The 16,941-nt window shown below is 45.2% G+C and overlaps 1 protein-coding gene across 1 annotated transcript; it reads right to left on the reverse strand.

Moving 5' to 3' along the window:
- Positions 1–2,754: 2,754 nt before the first annotated feature.
- On the reverse strand, positions 2,755–16,227 carry LOC132382045 (leucine-rich repeat-containing protein 38-like). The gene is made up of 2 exons (XM_059951866.1): positions 15,575–16,227; positions 2,755–3,110 (listed from the first exon to the last, which is right to left on the reverse strand). Exons 1-2 carry the CDS (start codon positions 16,191–16,193, stop codon positions 2,866–2,868), a joined length of 864 nt encoding a protein of 287 aa, XP_059807849.1. The 5' UTR covers positions 16,194–16,227; the 3' UTR covers positions 2,755–2,865.
- Positions 16,228–16,941: the final 714 nt, after the last annotated feature.

The following is a 16,941-nucleotide window of genomic DNA, read 5'->3' on the forward strand; positions in this document are numbered from 1 at the left end:
TGATGGCCTGTGTATAATTCCCATCAGAGTCTTTTACCAAAACAGTTTTTCCAAGTCTGTTCACAAGGATTCTACACCTTCTGACCCTTTGTCACTGCTTGCTAAAGATTTGATTTCATATTTTACCAATTTTACCCCTCTGCCAACCTGCCTGTATTTTCAATAAGATGAAAATACGGCGCGGGATGTTTCACTCCCCCACTGTGATCTTCTTTCTGCCATAACTCCAGGATGCTCATAACCTTGTACCTGACAATTTCTAACTATGCCTTAAGCTCACCAATCATGCTTTATATACTGCATACATTAAAGTATAATAGGCTCAGTTTAAGAAGGTAATGGTGAATTAGCTGCATTCACCATCACCTTCTTAAACTTGTCTCCGTTGCCTGAAGTTAAATTCTTATCCCTTTCTTAACTTATTTCTTATTTCTTTCTTTATTCTGGAGACTAAGTAACATCTCCTGCACTTTATCTACACTTTTCCAATCTATTGATCTCACCCCTTCATTCTATTTAGTTTAAAGCCTTATCCACAGCCCTAGTTATTCGATTCTCCAGGAGCTAGTCTTGGCATGGATCACGTGTAGCCCATTCCATTGGAACAGCTCTCTCCTTCCCCAATAGTGGTCCCAAATGTCCTGAAAATTCGAACCCACTTCTCCCACCTTGAGCCATGCATTTAACTTTCTAATTATATTGGCCCTGTACCAATTTTCATGAGGCAATCCTTTATTAGGTATCAGGTAGCAATCCTTAGGTTATTAACTTTTTGATTCTGTGTTTTAATTGACTCAAATTCCCTCAGCAGAACCTCTTTCTTACATTGTGGTATCCACATAGATCACAATAGCTAGATCTTTCCTCTCCAACTCCAAATTGTAAGTCAGAGGAAAAGTTTAGGCAGGCAACACAGTCTTTGGGACTCTTGGTGACAAAAAATGTTTATCTTCCCTTTATGATACAACTTAATTTACAATGACATTTCTATTCTCTCCGCCTCTTGAGTAGCTTCCTGAGCCAAATCCTTCCTAGATCCCGCTGTGCTGCTTGCGGAGCGGGTTCTCTGCTCTGAACTTCAGCTCACCGCTCTACGAGGTTTACTCGTCTCTGCACTGAACTGAGGCTGTGGCCTGCAGTGACTGGGCTTCTGAATCAGCTGCAGCGATTGCCGACTCACTTTTGTGAACTTCAGTCTTGAAGGCTGTTTGCTTACTTTTATTGCCCGCACGATTTCTTTTTTTTCTCTCTGCGCGATGGGTGTTAGGCAGTCTTCTTTTGTTTTAACGTGTTCCGTTGGGGTTTCTTTGTTTTGTGACTGCCTGTAAGGAGCCAAATCTCATGGTTGTATAAAGTATACATACTTTGATAATAAGTGTATTTTGAACTTGAACTTTGGAGAATCTCAGACCTGCTGGTCAAGCTCAAGGATTAAGGTTCCTCCAGCACTCACCCCCTGTCCCTGGCCACAGAGGAAATTTGAAACAGTTAATCTAACAGGTGTGACTGCCACCTGAAACACAGGTAAACCAGGTAAATTCTCCCCCTTCTGATGTGTTACAGTGTTTGAAGCTCAGATTCAGCTTTGAGCCGTAGACCTGGTGACCAGGAACCACAAGGGGTCCACCGGCTCCCACCTCCTGCATCTACAACTCTCCACCCGACCCTTCGTTCAATACTTATTTAATTAGTTCTAATTTGCCATCTTTTTAAAATTAAATTACTATGTTGCCAGTAACCTCATTTCAGTCTCGACTACAAGTCTAGTAAGTAATTAGTTCATTTTAGTAGTTAAAAGAGAAACCTTGTGAAGCGCTGTAATGACCTTTTCATGGATTATTTTACAAGAGTATGGCAGTTATTGGTAATAACAGCTTGCCTTGCTCATACTTATTGTCTTTGAGAAGGAGAAGGAAACCATCTCTGGGAGCATTGGGGTCTTTTAAATGTAGGTGCTTTAAGTGGAAGTGTCCTGATTAAACCCATTGAAGATGGTATGCAGCTTGGGAGGACCCTATAGGTAGTTGTGTTCCCTTGTTCCAGCTGGCCTTGTCCTTGCTGGTAGAGCAGTGGCTTTGCACAGCCTGGGTTGTGTACTTGGGACAACTATCAGTGATTTCTCTCTGTCTTTGCCTTAAGGAGTACAATCCCATTTTTCTCCAAGTAATGTCATTACTTCCAGCAGATGTTCTTCCTTGTTTTTAAAGAGGCCAGATGACCACGGATGGGGTTTTTCTCAGATACCAGATGGAGGAGAGGCTGCCCATTACTCATCTGCTTGAGATAGGGCATAAGTATCAACTGAGAGCTCAAATTCCGGCTAATGTCCTTGAGACTACAAACTGAGCTGGTTCTGTCACCCAAACACAAGGACAATATTTATTCGTAACTAAAAGATGAGCTTTTTGTAAGCTTTCCTCACTTCGGCCTCACAGCCTTGTAAATTCCAGAAGTGGGAGTCAAAACGTTTACCTGTATTTCTTTAGTTAAAAGCATTCAGAGCAGATAGTTGTTAATGTACCATCAAGCCAAAACTAACTGAATGGAGGAAATTGCGTTCGACACTGAATGACCTCCTGCTCCTGATAATGAATGGAAGGGCCAATCAGGCTCCTTCTGTTCCTTTATAGCTGGCTTGAAGAGTTGAACGATTTCCTCTTGACCCTGTATTCATTGTAATATAAGTGATAAGTCTTGCAAACCTAATTAAAAAATAATAAGATTTTAATATTTCAGTTCTCCCACAGAGGCAAGTATTACATTTTAATATGCAACTTGATATTTAAGTAGAAAACATTTCTTTTGAAATGAAATACTTGAGAAAAATCACAATGATCCATTTTTTTTGGTGTCTGTTTCTCGCAGTTAGTAATCCTCTTCCTCGTCATTGCCCTTGAATAATCCCAGTCTCTGGAAGCATTGCGCGATGTTGGCCAAGAAGAAGCTTGTGGTAATGGCGGTGATGGAGACGCAGACGCCAGAGAAGAAGATGATCAGGTAGTCAGTCAGAGTCAGGGAGTACTCGCACTCGTTGAAGCTGTTGTCAGATAACTCATTGAGGGTGATCTTCCTCCTATCCCTGGGCAAGGAGCACTGGATCGCGCCGAAGCCTTGAAGGAATTAGCACAAATTAATCTTATACGTAAGACCAGGTAGCCAGTCAAACTTTTTTCCCTTCTGACATGCCCAGGATTAGGTAGATGGGCCCTGCACTTGCCCCCGATTGTTGGTTTAGCTAAAATAGTCACAAAATAATAAATACGAGGAAATCTGTAGATGCTGGAAACCCAAGCAACACACAGAAAATGCTGGTGGAACACAGCTGGCAAGGCAGCATCAATAGGGAGAAGCGATGTCGACGTTTCAGGCCGAGACCCTTTGTCGGGACTAACTGAAATAAAAGATAGTAAGAGATTTGAAAGTAGGAGGGGGAGGAGGAGATCTGAAATGATTGGAGAAGACCGGAGGGAGTGGGCTGAAGCCAATAGCTGGAAAGGTGATTGGCAAAAGGGGTACAGAGCTGGAGAAGGGAAAGGATCATGGGATGGGAGGCCTAGGGAGAAAGAAAGGGGAGGGGAGCACCAGAGGGAGATGGAGAACAGGCAAATATAATAAATGACAGAAGAGGTTTGAGGTCTAAAGTGAATCTTTCTGATCCTGTTCCCATGTTCCTGTGACTTCTTACAACTTAGCAGAAAAGAGAATTTTTTTTTCAATGGTCTTTTCAAGTAGACACCTATCTCCTGTCAATGCCAATACCATATCATCATTAAGCAAGAATTACAGTCTTCATTTCTTATAACTAAGAGCCATGACTGGGCTGTGTCACATAGATACCAGGAAAAGCTCCCTCCATTGGCATCTGTACATTAGGGGTTAAAGATAACTTATTCACTGTACGTGAGGCTGCAGAAAGTGTTGATTGATCCTTGCCTAAATCTATTTCCGTACTATTCCAATGTGAGCACACAAGGGCAGGGCTGAGGACAATCACATTCATGGAAAATAAGTCAGTCCATTGTTCACATCATTAAATGCCTCAAACATTTGGAGCGTGGAAACAGGAGAAGTCTTTTTCAGATGATTAAATCTGTCACCACATCTTGTACTACGGGAGTGATCTGAAAGTGATGTTTTCTATGGTTGCAATGGTTTGCGAATGAAGTGGGCATGCTTGATGTAGATAGGGGTTAGGAATTTTTGAAGCCTTCCGGCACCTTCACAATACTTGTAACCAAACAAGACAAAAGAGAATATTGGACTACCACCGTGTATCAAGAATGAATATGTTACTTCGCTATCTCAAGCACCAGAGATTCTGCAGACGCTCGATCTCAGAGTCTGAATGTTCATATTTTCTGACAAAATCTGTTATATTTTCACTGACATATTCCATTGACTAGTTGAGGTTGCACACTACAGCTGCCCAGAGGTTTTGTAGAAAATACTATGAGAATTGTAACGTGGTCTACTCCAATAATTTCCACATGTACACAGAGGATGCCCAGCACTACCCCTTCTGACCCCTCCGCCATCTCAATTTGTCACGCCACTTGTCCAACAAAAACGATTGTAGCTTCAACAGCTTTTGAGAAGATCAAATTAATTGTCTTCCGTCTCTAGCAGTGTCCCCTGGTCATCTATCCTTCTCCCTGGTGTCTATCTGAAACCAAAGAAATCTATTCACAACGTAATTGACCCTGAACGTCTGAACTAAAAGCAGCAATATGTCACCTCATCGCTTGTCCCTGTTACACATTTCAATGTGACGTTGGCTGCCCTACTGTAGCCTGAGCACTAACCTTCCATTCCTTGCTTATCACAAATCTACCTAACTCTGTCTTTAAAATATTCATAAACTCTGCTTCCAGACCTTTTGAGGGAGAGACATGAAAAGTCTCACACACCTAGAAAAATACGGCTCAACTCTATTTGAAATAGGCAATGCTCTATTTTTAAACAGTGCCATCAATCCTAGGTTCTCAAACAAGGGGAAACAACCTCTTCAAATCCACTTTGTCAAGAACACGCAGGGTTTTATATATTTCAGTTCAATGCCCTTTCACTTTTCTAAAGTTTAGCAGATTATAACCAAGGGTACCCATTCAATAGTTCCATTTAATATCAGAGAATGTGTACAGTTTACAACCTGAAATTCTTCCTCTCCACAGACATCCATGAAACAGAAGAAAAACCCCAATGAATGAATGACAGGAAATGTTAGAACCCCAAAGACCCTCCCTCCCATGCACAAGCAGCAGCAAAGCATCAACCCTCCCCCTCCCCTCCACCTTCCTCAGCAAAAGCTTCAACCCTCCCCCTCCCCTCCACCTTCCTCAGCAAAAGCTTCAACCCTCCCCCTCCCCTCCACCTTCCTCAGCAAAAGCTTCAACCCTCCCCCTCCCCTCCACCTTCCTCAGCAAAAGCTTCAACCCTCCCCCTCCCCTCCACCTTCCTCAGCAAAAGCTTCAACCCTCCCCCTCCCCTCCACCTTCCTCAGCAAAAGCATCAACCCTCCCCCTCCCCTCCACCTTCCTCAGCAAAAGCATCAACCCTCCCCCTCCCCTCCACCTTCCTCAGCAAAAGCATCAACCCTCCCCCTCCCCTCCACCTTCCTCAGCAAAAGCATCAACCCTCCCCTCCCCTCCACCTTCCTCAGCAAAAGCATCAACCCTCCCCCTCCCCTCCACCTTCCTCAGCAAAAGCATCAACCCTCCCCCTCCCCTCCACTTCCTCAGCAAAAGCATCAAACCTCCCCCTCCCCTCCACCTTCCTCAGCAAAAGCATCAACCCTCCCCCTCCCCTCCACCTTCCTCAGCAAAAGCATCAACCCTCCCCCTCCCCTCCACCTTCCTCAGCAAAAGCATCAACCCTCCCCCTCCCCTCCACCTTCCTCAGCAAAAGCATCAAACCTCCCCCTCCCCTCCACCTTCCTCAGCAAAAGCATCAACCTTCCCCCTCCACTCCACCTTCCTCAGCAAAAGCATCAACCCTCCCCCTCCCCTCCACCTTCCTCAGCAAAAGCTTCAACGCTCCCCCTCCCCTCCACCTTCCTCAGCAAAAGCATCAAACCTCCCCCTCCCCTCCACCTTCCTCAGCAAAAGCATCAAACCTCCCCCTCCCCTCCACCTTCCTCAGCAAAAGCATCAAACCTCCCCCTCCCCTCCACCTTCCTCAGCAAAAGCATCAAACCTCCCCCTCCCCTCCACCTTCCTCAGCAAAAGCATCAACCTTCCCCCTCCACTCCACCTTCCTCAGCAAAAGCATCAACCCTCCCCCTCCCCTCCACCTTCCTCAGCAAAAGCTTCAACGCTCCCCCTCCCCTCCACCTTCCTCAGCAAAAGCATCAAACCTCCCCCTCCCCTCCACCTTCCTCAGCAAAAGCATCAATGCTCCCCCTCCCCTCCACCTTCCTCAGCAAAAGCTTCAACGCTCCCCCTCCCCTCCACCTTCCTCAGCAAAACCTTCAATGCTCCTCCTCCCCTCCACCTTCCTCAGCAAAAGCATCAAACCTCCCCCTCCCCTCCACCTTCCTCAGCAAAAGCATCAACGCTCCCCCTCCCCTCCACCTTCCTCAGCAAAAGCATCAAACCTCCTCCCCTCCACCTTCCTCAGCAAAAGCATCGACGCTCCCCCTCCCCTCCACCTTCCTCAGCAAAAGCATCGACGCTCCCCCTCCCCTCCACCTTCCTCAGCAAAAGCATCAACCTTCCCCCTCCACTCCACCTTCCTCAGCAAAAGCATCAAACCTCCCCCTCACCTCCACCTTCCTCAGCAAAAGCTTCAACGCTCCCCCTCCCCTCCACCTTCCTCAGCAAAAGCATCAAACCTCCCCCTCACCTCCACCTTCCTCAGCAAAAGCATCGACGCTCCCCCTCCCCTCCACCTTCCTCAGCAAAAGCATCAAACCTCCCCCTCCCCTCCACCTTCCTCAGCAAAAGCATCAAACCTCCCCCCCCTCCACCTTCCTCAGCAAAAGCATCAAACCTCCCCCTCCCCTCCACCTTCCTCAGCAAAAGCATCAAACCTCCCCCTCCCCTCCACCTTCCTCAGCAAAAGCATCGACTCTCCCCCTCCCTTCCACCTTCCTCAGCAAAAGCATCAGACCCACACCGGATATCCTGGTTTAATTTTAGAGGTGACTCATATTTGTTCCATCATTGTCCACTTTCTTTGCCATGATGTTGCCTTTGTCCTTATCTGCTGCAGAAACCGTCCCCCTCATTCATTGTTCTGTCTGGTAATATCAACTGCAAAACTCTCCTGGCTAATTTCCATAAACACAGTGTCATGTAGAACTTTGTTTTTCATGTGCACGGACCTGTTTTGCGTCCTATCAACTTTATTAACTTGCACTGGCTTCTGGTTAGCAGTGATTTTTCATTCTTCTTTTCAAATCCCTTCTTGTAGTCCCTGCTTGTTGAAATTTCATCTATGTTCCTGCGACCTTGAATTTTGACCTCTTGCCCATTGCTTGATTTTAAATTGTTCCAAAGTTGCTAGCCATTAGGCACTGTTATAAGACTATCAAATAGTTCTCTGGTACAGTAAGTTGAATTGTTGTCTACCACGTTGTAGATAGATAGATAGACAGATAGATTCTTTATCAATGCCAAAGGAAATGACTGCATCACAGTAGGATTACAAGTGCACAGGTATAAAAATATTAGAAGAGAAGTAAAAAAGAATAAAAAAAAATAAGCATTTGGGCTCTCACAACCAGACTATGTAGTAGTTTCTTCCCCCAAGCTATCAGACTCCTCAATACCCAGAGCCTGGACTGACACCTTACTGCCCTATTGTCCTGTTTATTATTTATTGTAATGCCTGCACTGTTTTTGTGCACTTTACGCAATCCTGTGTAGGTCTGTAGTCTAGTGTAGTTTTCTCTGTGTTTTTCTTTATGTAGTTCAGTCTAGTTTTTGTACTGTGTCATGTAACACCATGGTCCTGAAAAACATTGTCTCCTTTTTACTGTGTACTGTACCAGCAGTTATGGTCGAAATGACAATAAAAGTGACTTGACTTGACTTGACTTACCTCAAACAGTCTAACTGGAGGGGGTCATCACTTCCTGAGTATAGATTGACTCATCATAGAGCCCAATGGCCAAGGGTAGGATGACCTCATAGAGCGCTTTGGAGCACTGCAGTTGTCTTAGTCTATTACGAAAAGTGCTCCTCTGTTCAGCCAAGGTGGTACGCAGAGGGTGAGAAACATTGTCCAGAACTGCCAAGATTTTCTGGCAGGTCCTTTGTTCTACCACAGCCTCCAGTTTGACTCCTATCACAGAGCCAGCCTTTCTAATCAGTTTATTGAGCCTGTTGGCATCACCCGTGTTGATGCCATTGCTTCAACACACCACCGCACAGAAGTTTGCACTGGCGACAACAGACTGGTAGAACATGTGGCCTGCACGTACTCAGTCTCCTCAGGAAGCAGAGTGACTGTGGCCCTTCATGTACACAGTTATAATCTTCCACCTTATTCTTTACCTGCACTACATTTCTCTGTTGCCTTTACACTTTATTCTTCTTTCAAATTAAAAATTGTTATCAAATTACATTTATCTTATCATACCTTGAGATCCATTTTCTTGCATTTACATAAAAAATAAAGAAATACAATAGAGTTTACAAAAACAATAGATAAAAACTAGCAAATAACCAATGTGCAAAAGAAGACAAATTATGCAAGTATAAAGACAACACTGAGAACGTGAGTCGTAAAGTCCTTCAAAGTGAGTTCATAGGTTGTAGAATCAGTTGAGAACTGTGGTGAGTGACGTTATCCAAGTCCATTCAGGATTAGTGTAGGGTATTGACTTTCCCAAAACGTGGTCGTGTGGGACCTGATGGTTGCAGCGAGAAGAGAGCATGGCCTGGATGATCGGTGATGGATGTTGACTTCTTGTGGAAGCGTGTCTTGTAAATTGACTCAACGGTGGGGAGTGCTTCGCCTGTGATGGATTAGGCTGTATTCTCCACTTCCTCTAGATTTTTCCATTCCTGGGCATTGGTGCTTACATACCGGGCTGAGATGCAACCAATTAGGACCCTCTGCACTGTGCATCTGCTCTCCACCTCTAAGGACGCTGAGGTGCTGTTATGCCTTTAGGATGACTCCTATGTGCTTGTCCTGGCACCGATCCCCTCGTATGATAACGCCAAGGAATTTAAAAGTACTGACCCTCTACACCTCTGAATCCCTAATTGGGACTGGCTCATGGTCCTCCATCTTCCTGCTCCTGTAGTTGGTAATCAGCTCTTTGTTTGCTCTGATGTTGAGTGAGAGGTTGTCACGGCACCATTCAGCCGGATTTTCCGTCTCCTTCCTCTATGCCATTTCGCCACCACATTTGATTCGGCCAACAACAGTTGTGCTGTTAGCAAACCTAAATACGGCACTGGAGCCATACCTAGCCACCCAGTCGTGGGTGTAAACTGAGTAATGCAGGGGGCTGTTGAAAGCAAGGAACCAGATCCGGTGGGTCTCAAAGGCAAGGACTCTGGACACACAGTCTTGGTAATAAAGGATTTTATTTACAGAAGGCAAATGTGGGAAAATGGCCACAGGAACAGCATGCACACGTGCACAATTTACAGCAGTCGTGGGAAAAGTCGGATTGGCAATAGAGCACACACAGACAATTAACGAATGTGGGAAATTTATGTGGGAACAAAGTACCTGTACACACACACACACACACACGCACACAGAGTCAATACGATACCCGCCATCCCTTGGCTCCAACCCTATTCAGTGCACAGCTCACCAACAATTTCTCCAGCGCTGCTCCACGGTTCTCAGTCTGGTGTGAAGCAGGGTGGTCCCTTGGAGATGGCAAAGAGGGAGAGCCCAGCACATGTGGCACCCTTTTAATGCAGGAGGGCTGGAGAGTCCAGCACAGGGGGGGGGTCAGTGGCTCGGTCCCAACAGGGCTAAGCTGATTACAAAGGCCAATTGCCCAAGGCCAAGTACAAGGCTAATTAAAGGGGCCAATGGTTAGGTGTGCATTGATGGGTGAGGAGGGGTCAAAATTTGATTGGCAGGTGGCGTGTCTTCCGACCAGGTAGTGGGCAGTGCTGCCAGGTGACAGTCACGACCCTTTCAACACGGGCTAAGCACACAAACCTGAGGTGCTCCTACACTGATGCTGATTGTGGAGGCGATGTTACTGCCAATCCATACTTTGTTATTGTTTTACCCTCTTCTACCTCGGTGCACTGTGTAATGATGTTATCTGTGTCAACAGTATGCAAGACAACCCTTTCACTGTATTCCGGTACAGTGATAGTAATATTCCTGTTCCAGTTACATTTATGATCCGGAATTTCACCGCGATCTTTCTTCCTCTCCCTTCGCCTTTTAGAAAATGATCAGCCCCCTTTTTGCCATTCATGTGTCCGATCATCTCATTATGTGATTGTGTGGCAGGTTTTGTCTAGTAACCCTCCTATTAAGTTAAACGTCTGTTGGATGATGGTTAGTATAATCTCAATGGGCTGAATGGCCTGTTTCTCTGCTCTATTCCTCTTTGATTCTCTATGCTCTGTGACGTTAGTTGCCAACAGCTGCCATTGAAGGTGTTGTCGGGAGCCGGCAGAGTTGGTAGCATTTATGGAATTGAATAAACAGTTGATGTTTCAAAATAAACCAAGGCCCTTCTTCAGGGCTGGAAAGGAAGTGGGAAGATGCCAGAATAAATAGACAGTGGGGGGGGGGGAGGGAAGGAGGATAGCTAGAAGGTGATAGGTGAAGCCAGATGGGTGGGAAAGATAAAGGGCTGGAGAGGAGAGAATCTGATAGGAGAGGAGAGCAGACCAGGGGGAAAGGGAAGGAGGAGCCGATCCAGGGGGAGGTGATAGAGGGATAAGGTCAGAGTTGGGAATTGAAGAAAAGGGGAGGGGAAGAAAGGGGAGAGGAAGGGATATTTTGTTGCTGGAAGGGGAAATCGATACTCATGCCATCAGGTTGGAGGCTACCTAGACGGAATATAAGGTGTTACTCCTCCGTCCCGAGGGTGGCCTCACCGTGGCACAAGAGGAGGCCACGGACCGACATGTTGGAACGGGAATGGCAATGAGAATTAAAATGTTTGGCCACCAGGAAGTTTTGCTTTTGGCGAACGGAGCAGAGGTGCTTGATGAAGCGGAGCCCCCCCCCCCCCCCACCCCAGTTTACCACGGTCTCACCAGCGTACAGGAGGCCATCTCTGGAAATCCGGACACTATAGATGACCCCAGCAGACTGGCCGGTGAAGTGTTGCCTCATGTGTAAGGGTTGTTTGGGGCCCTGAATGGAGGTGAGGGAGGAGATGAATGTGCAAGTGTAACACAAATACCCAGCCTTAACATCCTCATCCTGGTCAACGTTAAAAAAAAACAATAACGTCATTTATCCTTTTATAGAAAACCTTGTCTGGTTGTTTTGACTGTAAACTGCCCTTGAGTTTGCTTCCATCGAATTAATTGACCGTATTTTCACTAATCTAATCCATTAACTGTTTGGCAAATATGGTTATTATCACATTGTTCCCTACCATCTGTGGTCTAGACAAGATAAATGTTCTCTTTTTGCCATTATCACATTTTGCTTTTTTATTTTAGAAATTACAATTCACCGTCCACTGAATTTCTACTTTATAATAGGAACATTTGGCAGCTTTTGCAGAAGGAGAGAGCGTTAGTTCAGGTGCTAGACCTTTTGGTTGAACAGGAAAGAGAGAAAAAAACATGTTAACTTTCAGTTGGAGAAAAAATGTAGGGGTGATATCGGTAGATCAAAGGGCCCATGTCTGAAAGGTGAGGACAAACAACTCAGTGTAGTTACAAATAGATTATGCGAACTTATTTGTGTTTTGTGTGGCTACGGTAAGGCAGTAGAACAACAACAAACACTGGAGCAAATCAACAGGTTTTTTGCAATTTTCAGTTTCAGTCTGTTCTGATATGTAAGTTTTTTTCACCTCCATTGAAGACAATAGGGGTCTGATGCATCTTTGCTTCTGGTCACTTTTGAAACTTTCCTACTGGAAAACATGGATGTCAGGCTTGTGTTATGACACCCTTGGTTGAATGTCTCAAGCAACAACTTGCTGAGGCAGGAGGATCTCAGGTTTGATCTGAACTGCAGCCTGCTCTGTATTTTATCTTTCCCCACTGAAAGCACATTAGCCGGTTGATTCAGTGCCTGCCATGTTGTCAAGTTACCATCCATCAATGTCACCGACAGAACAGTCCCCTTACTCTTCATCAGTAACCACAGCCAAAAATGGCATCAACCATACAGGGATTTCTCCATTTGCCAGCTTCCCACTCCAGCTGCTCCAGCTGTATCCCAAATGGGAACACCAAAGATTTCTGAGGTAAAACAGTCTTATTTAGGGCAAGTGGTGAACAGAGTGAAGGGTTAGAGTGAGGCTGTGTGAAGACTGGGTGGTGGCACCAATTACAGGCATATCATTTAGCAATCAGGAAACATACTGGATCCCACTTTGTCTTATCCAGTTTCACATCCATATAAAACAAATCCACTTCCTCTTTAATTTTCTCTACATCTCTCACTTGCCTGCTGACTTATTGATACACCATGCCTCACCCATTACGGGCTAAGGCAGGCTGAACAACTAGTGATTGCTCTCCAGCAACCTGGGGACCACGGCTCCATGGCATGAAAAGGTTAGGAACCCCCCTGCTTTACAGTTTAACAGTGAATTTCTATCAAACACCACACTCCCACATTTCAAGTTCCTGGCTGTTCGGTTAATTGAGAACTTTAAACTAGATTACCCTTTGTGGGTGGGTGGTAGAGAATTGGGGTGGGAGTAATAGGCATGTGAGGGGAAGAGTCTGTAAAAATTAAAGGAGGAAATGGGACTGCTGGGAATGTTTTGAGAGCTGGCATTGACTGATGGACCAAGTCAATCAAACCTCTTACTGTGCGGTAAAGCAATCCCTCGCACACACACACACACATACACACTCAAACACACACACTCAAACACACACACACACATACACACACACACACACACACATACACACTCAAACACACACACTCACACACACACACACACACACACACACACACACACACACACTGACACAGACACACAGACACACACACACATACACACTCAAACACACACACTCACACACACACACATACACACACTGGCACAGACACACACACTCACTCACACACACACTAACACACACACAGACACACACACACACACACACACACACACACTGACACAGACACAGACACAGACACGCACATACACACACACACTCACACAGACACACACACTCACACACACATACACACACACAGAGACACACACACACACACACACACACACACAGAAAGACAGACACAGAGACACAGACATACACACTCACACAGACATAGACACGCAGACACACATAGACTCACACACAGACACAGATAATGATGAAGAGCAGGACGATGTTTTATTTCTTCCTTAACTCAGGTCACTGAGTGCAATTCTATTGCTGCTGAGGGACAATTAATGTCCAAGCAGGACTCTACAGATATCAAGGTTCAAGTTTAAAGTTTAAAATAAAAGTGCCATTAAAGTTTTTGTATGTCATTATGTACAATCCTGAATTTTATTTTGTTGATTGTGCAGGAAGTTGCTGGGATGGGCTCCCCAAATGCACATCTAGCATGTCTATATTTATTTTTTATTTATTCTTTTAAAAATATTTTTTAGAGCATCACACCAGACAATCAGCCATTCTTGGCTGGAGCCTGGTGTCAGTATTGGTCTCGTTTCGGTTTAACTGGGTCATGATATGAACGTTCCTGACTTGACCCTTGTTTGCTTTTACGAGGCCGAGTGGCTAACTCGATGCTCAACCCGGCACGGATGGAAAGCGTACTCAGGAGTGGCCCGACTTAGATTCGAACTCGGGAGCCTTCGCTCCGGAGTCTGGCGCTGATGGCATTGTGCCACCAGCCAGCCGACATCTAGCAGTGACCAAGAGTCTTTCCAACTGTGACAATATTCTCTAGAAGACAAAACAGCTACAGGGCCCAGAAGTATTACCACACTGTTACTTCATTTCTGATTTGACTTTGAAGGCTTCAAAGGCAACACCAGAAAGTTAATATCAAGTCAATTTCTTTATTTACTGATACTAGTCTTTAGAGTACCTAGCTTCGACACTCTAGGACACACTCTGCAGTTTCTGTAGATCCACGTTGTGTGGGATTGTTAAACATGCAGATATGATACATATATGCAGAGGCCCTCTGCAAATTATATCATATGGGAGCAGCTAGCACTGTACCTGCCCCTGTACAGGTGACCTTCTGAAGCTGGTGATCCCATTAACTTGGATGCTGATAGATAATCTGACGCCACTCGTTCTTTATTTGTGAGTGTCAGTAGTGAGAGCAAGCAGGCTGTTTAACTAAGAAAGCATCATAGTTCATCTTGAGGAGTTCTTCGTTCTGTGTGTTCTCTCTCTCTCTCTCTTTGTCTCTTCATTCTTTCTCTCCACCTCTCTCTCCCTTTCTCTCTACCTCTCTCTCTGCCCCTTTTCTCTCTCTTTCTTTCACTCTTTCTAACCCTCTCTCTCACTCGCACACACTAACTCCTCTACTGGGGTAGATGAAAACTAAGCAAGACCAAGTACTCTATCTGAGCACTACCCATAACCTTCCCAGTGCCATTCTAGTGCTGAGATGCTGAGTCTTACTGCCTGTTAGGATTGGTCCATCCACTGCAGAAATAGATTTAACCTGAAAGTCCTGGCTGATCCATTTAACCCTGAGCTAGCCAGTCTATCTAGGACTTCTTGGAGAAAACATCATTAGCTTGGACTTAAACAATTCTGACAGATGCTCTTTCTTCCAGCTCACCACAACACACACATACACACAAACTCACGCTCACACACTCACACACACACACACACACACACACACACACACTCACACACTCACACACACACACACACACACACACACACACACACACACACACACACACAGACACACACTCAATCAATCATGCGTAAAGAGGATTGATCTTGTTCTTTTTTCATTGAAAATGACAATCTATTAGTAATCAAAACCTCTCGGTCAGGGCATGCTACTATGCAATTACTAACCTGCCAATTAACTTCCTTTACTTGCCAACTTACATAACTATTCATCTGATAAATGTGTATACTAATGTAATTTATCTTTCTTCCCTCTTCCTGCAGGCTCCCAGCTGGAGTGTGGGCTCCACCAGAGTCGGAACAGATAGACAAATCTGTCAATCTGTGGTCTTGTGAGCCATTACATAACAGTCAGGGGCAGTAACTTTAACGATAAGTGAGAGACTTAGCATAGCATTCCACCTAATTCCTGGCAGAACTGACCAAACTTCAACTCTAATATCAATATACAGTATTTTCCCTTTTTCCCTTTACTCAAATATGATTGAGAAACATTAATTTTCATCATATTTAATATTTATTCAGTCCCTGCCATTGAAAATGATGCTCACTTACTCTAAACAGTACAGGAAGCAGTGACAGTGATGAGCACTAACCTGTGGGCAGAACATCGGCATTGTCTTTCAACCAGAGGAAAAGATGAGCGAATGTACAGTTACAGAGCCATGGGTTTCCCTCGAGCCTCAGCGTCCGAAGGGATGGTAAGGAACTGAGGGCCGTGACGCTCAAGATCTCCAGCGCATTGTCGTTCAGCTCCAACACTTGGAGGACGTTCAAACTCTGGAAGGCTTCCTTGTCCACCTTCCCCAGGTTTGGATTGTTCCCCAGTCGTAGCCTGATCAGCCTGTGTGCCGAGCTAAAGGCACCAGGACTCAGCTGGGAGAAGTTGTTGTATCTCAGGTCTAAGTAGATCAGTTTTGTGGTACTGAAGGTTCCTTTGCCAATGGTGGATAGAGAGTTGTTGCTGAGGTCTAGGTAGACTAGGTCGCCATAGTACATGAAGAAGTCAGCTGGTATCTCCTGGATTTGGTTGTTGCTCATCAGGAGCTTCCTAACAACTAGAGGGAAGATGCCGGTCGGCAGATCAGAGAGTCCTGAGTCCCTACAGTCTATGGAATGTGCGTCTTTACAGATACAGCCTTTGGGGCAACTTGACCCCAAGGGCAAAAGGAGGAGGACCAGAGGCAAAACCCAGAGCAGAGAGCATGAGTGCATGGCAGAGGAGACTGGAACTGTGGCTGCTGTGTTGGCAGAGACATGCTGAGGGAATGCAGAGACTGAACAGCTGTGCATAGTGTAAGTGAGATCGGATAGCAGTGCTTAGCTCAAATAGCACCAACGCAGGGAGCTGGGGGAGGAGAGAACTGGGAGTTTCCGTCAGGAGAAATAAAACAGCAAATCCAGTGGATCTTTCCATTCCCCAGGGAAAAGGCTGCATTAGCAGATTCTAGTGTCCCGCTTGATAATTTAAATGGTGTAACGTGCACCCATTACTAAATAATGTGCACAATAATTACCAGAAGGTTTTGCTTGATATTATGCCTATCATACTGGGTATTCATTAACACCAATAAAGGTTATAAAGACTTGCATTTGTTTAACCCCTTCACAACCTCAAGAAGCTTTTCAGTCTATAAAGTACATTTTAAGTGTAGTGATCGCAATAGTGTAAACAATATTACAGCCTCTTTATGCATAGAAAGATTTCACAAAGGATGACTATTTAACAAAGTTAGGAACTGGTATGTGCTGTAAAAGGTGGTGGCATGTGGCTGTTGTGTGTGTGCATGTGGTAGCTGTTTTCAAGGGAACAGAGAGCAAATGTAGGTGCTCGGCAAATTGGAGAATGGCGATTTGGGCTAGGAGGGGGGAGTGGTTTCAACATAGCAGGAGTTGCATGGCCAATAAGGTGGGGAATTGGTGAGCAGTCAGAGAGTGCAAAGAGAGGAAGATCAGGAAGTTT

This window comes from Hypanus sabinus, chromosome 27 (genome assembly GCF_030144855.1).
Source record: "Hypanus sabinus isolate sHypSab1 chromosome 27, sHypSab1.hap1, whole genome shotgun sequence".
NCBI lineage: Eukaryota > Metazoa > Chordata > Chondrichthyes > Myliobatiformes > Dasyatidae > Hypanus > Hypanus sabinus.

Coding starts and splice junctions, on each gene's coding strand:
- LOC132382045 (XM_059951866.1), bottom strand. CDS start 16,193: ATGCACTCATGCTCTCTGCTCTGGGTTTTGCCTCTGGTCCTCCTCCTT. Junction 3,111..15,574: donor TGCCGATGTTCTGCCCACAG/GTTAGTGCTCAT, acceptor AATTCCTTCAAG/GCTTCGGCGCGATCCAGTGC.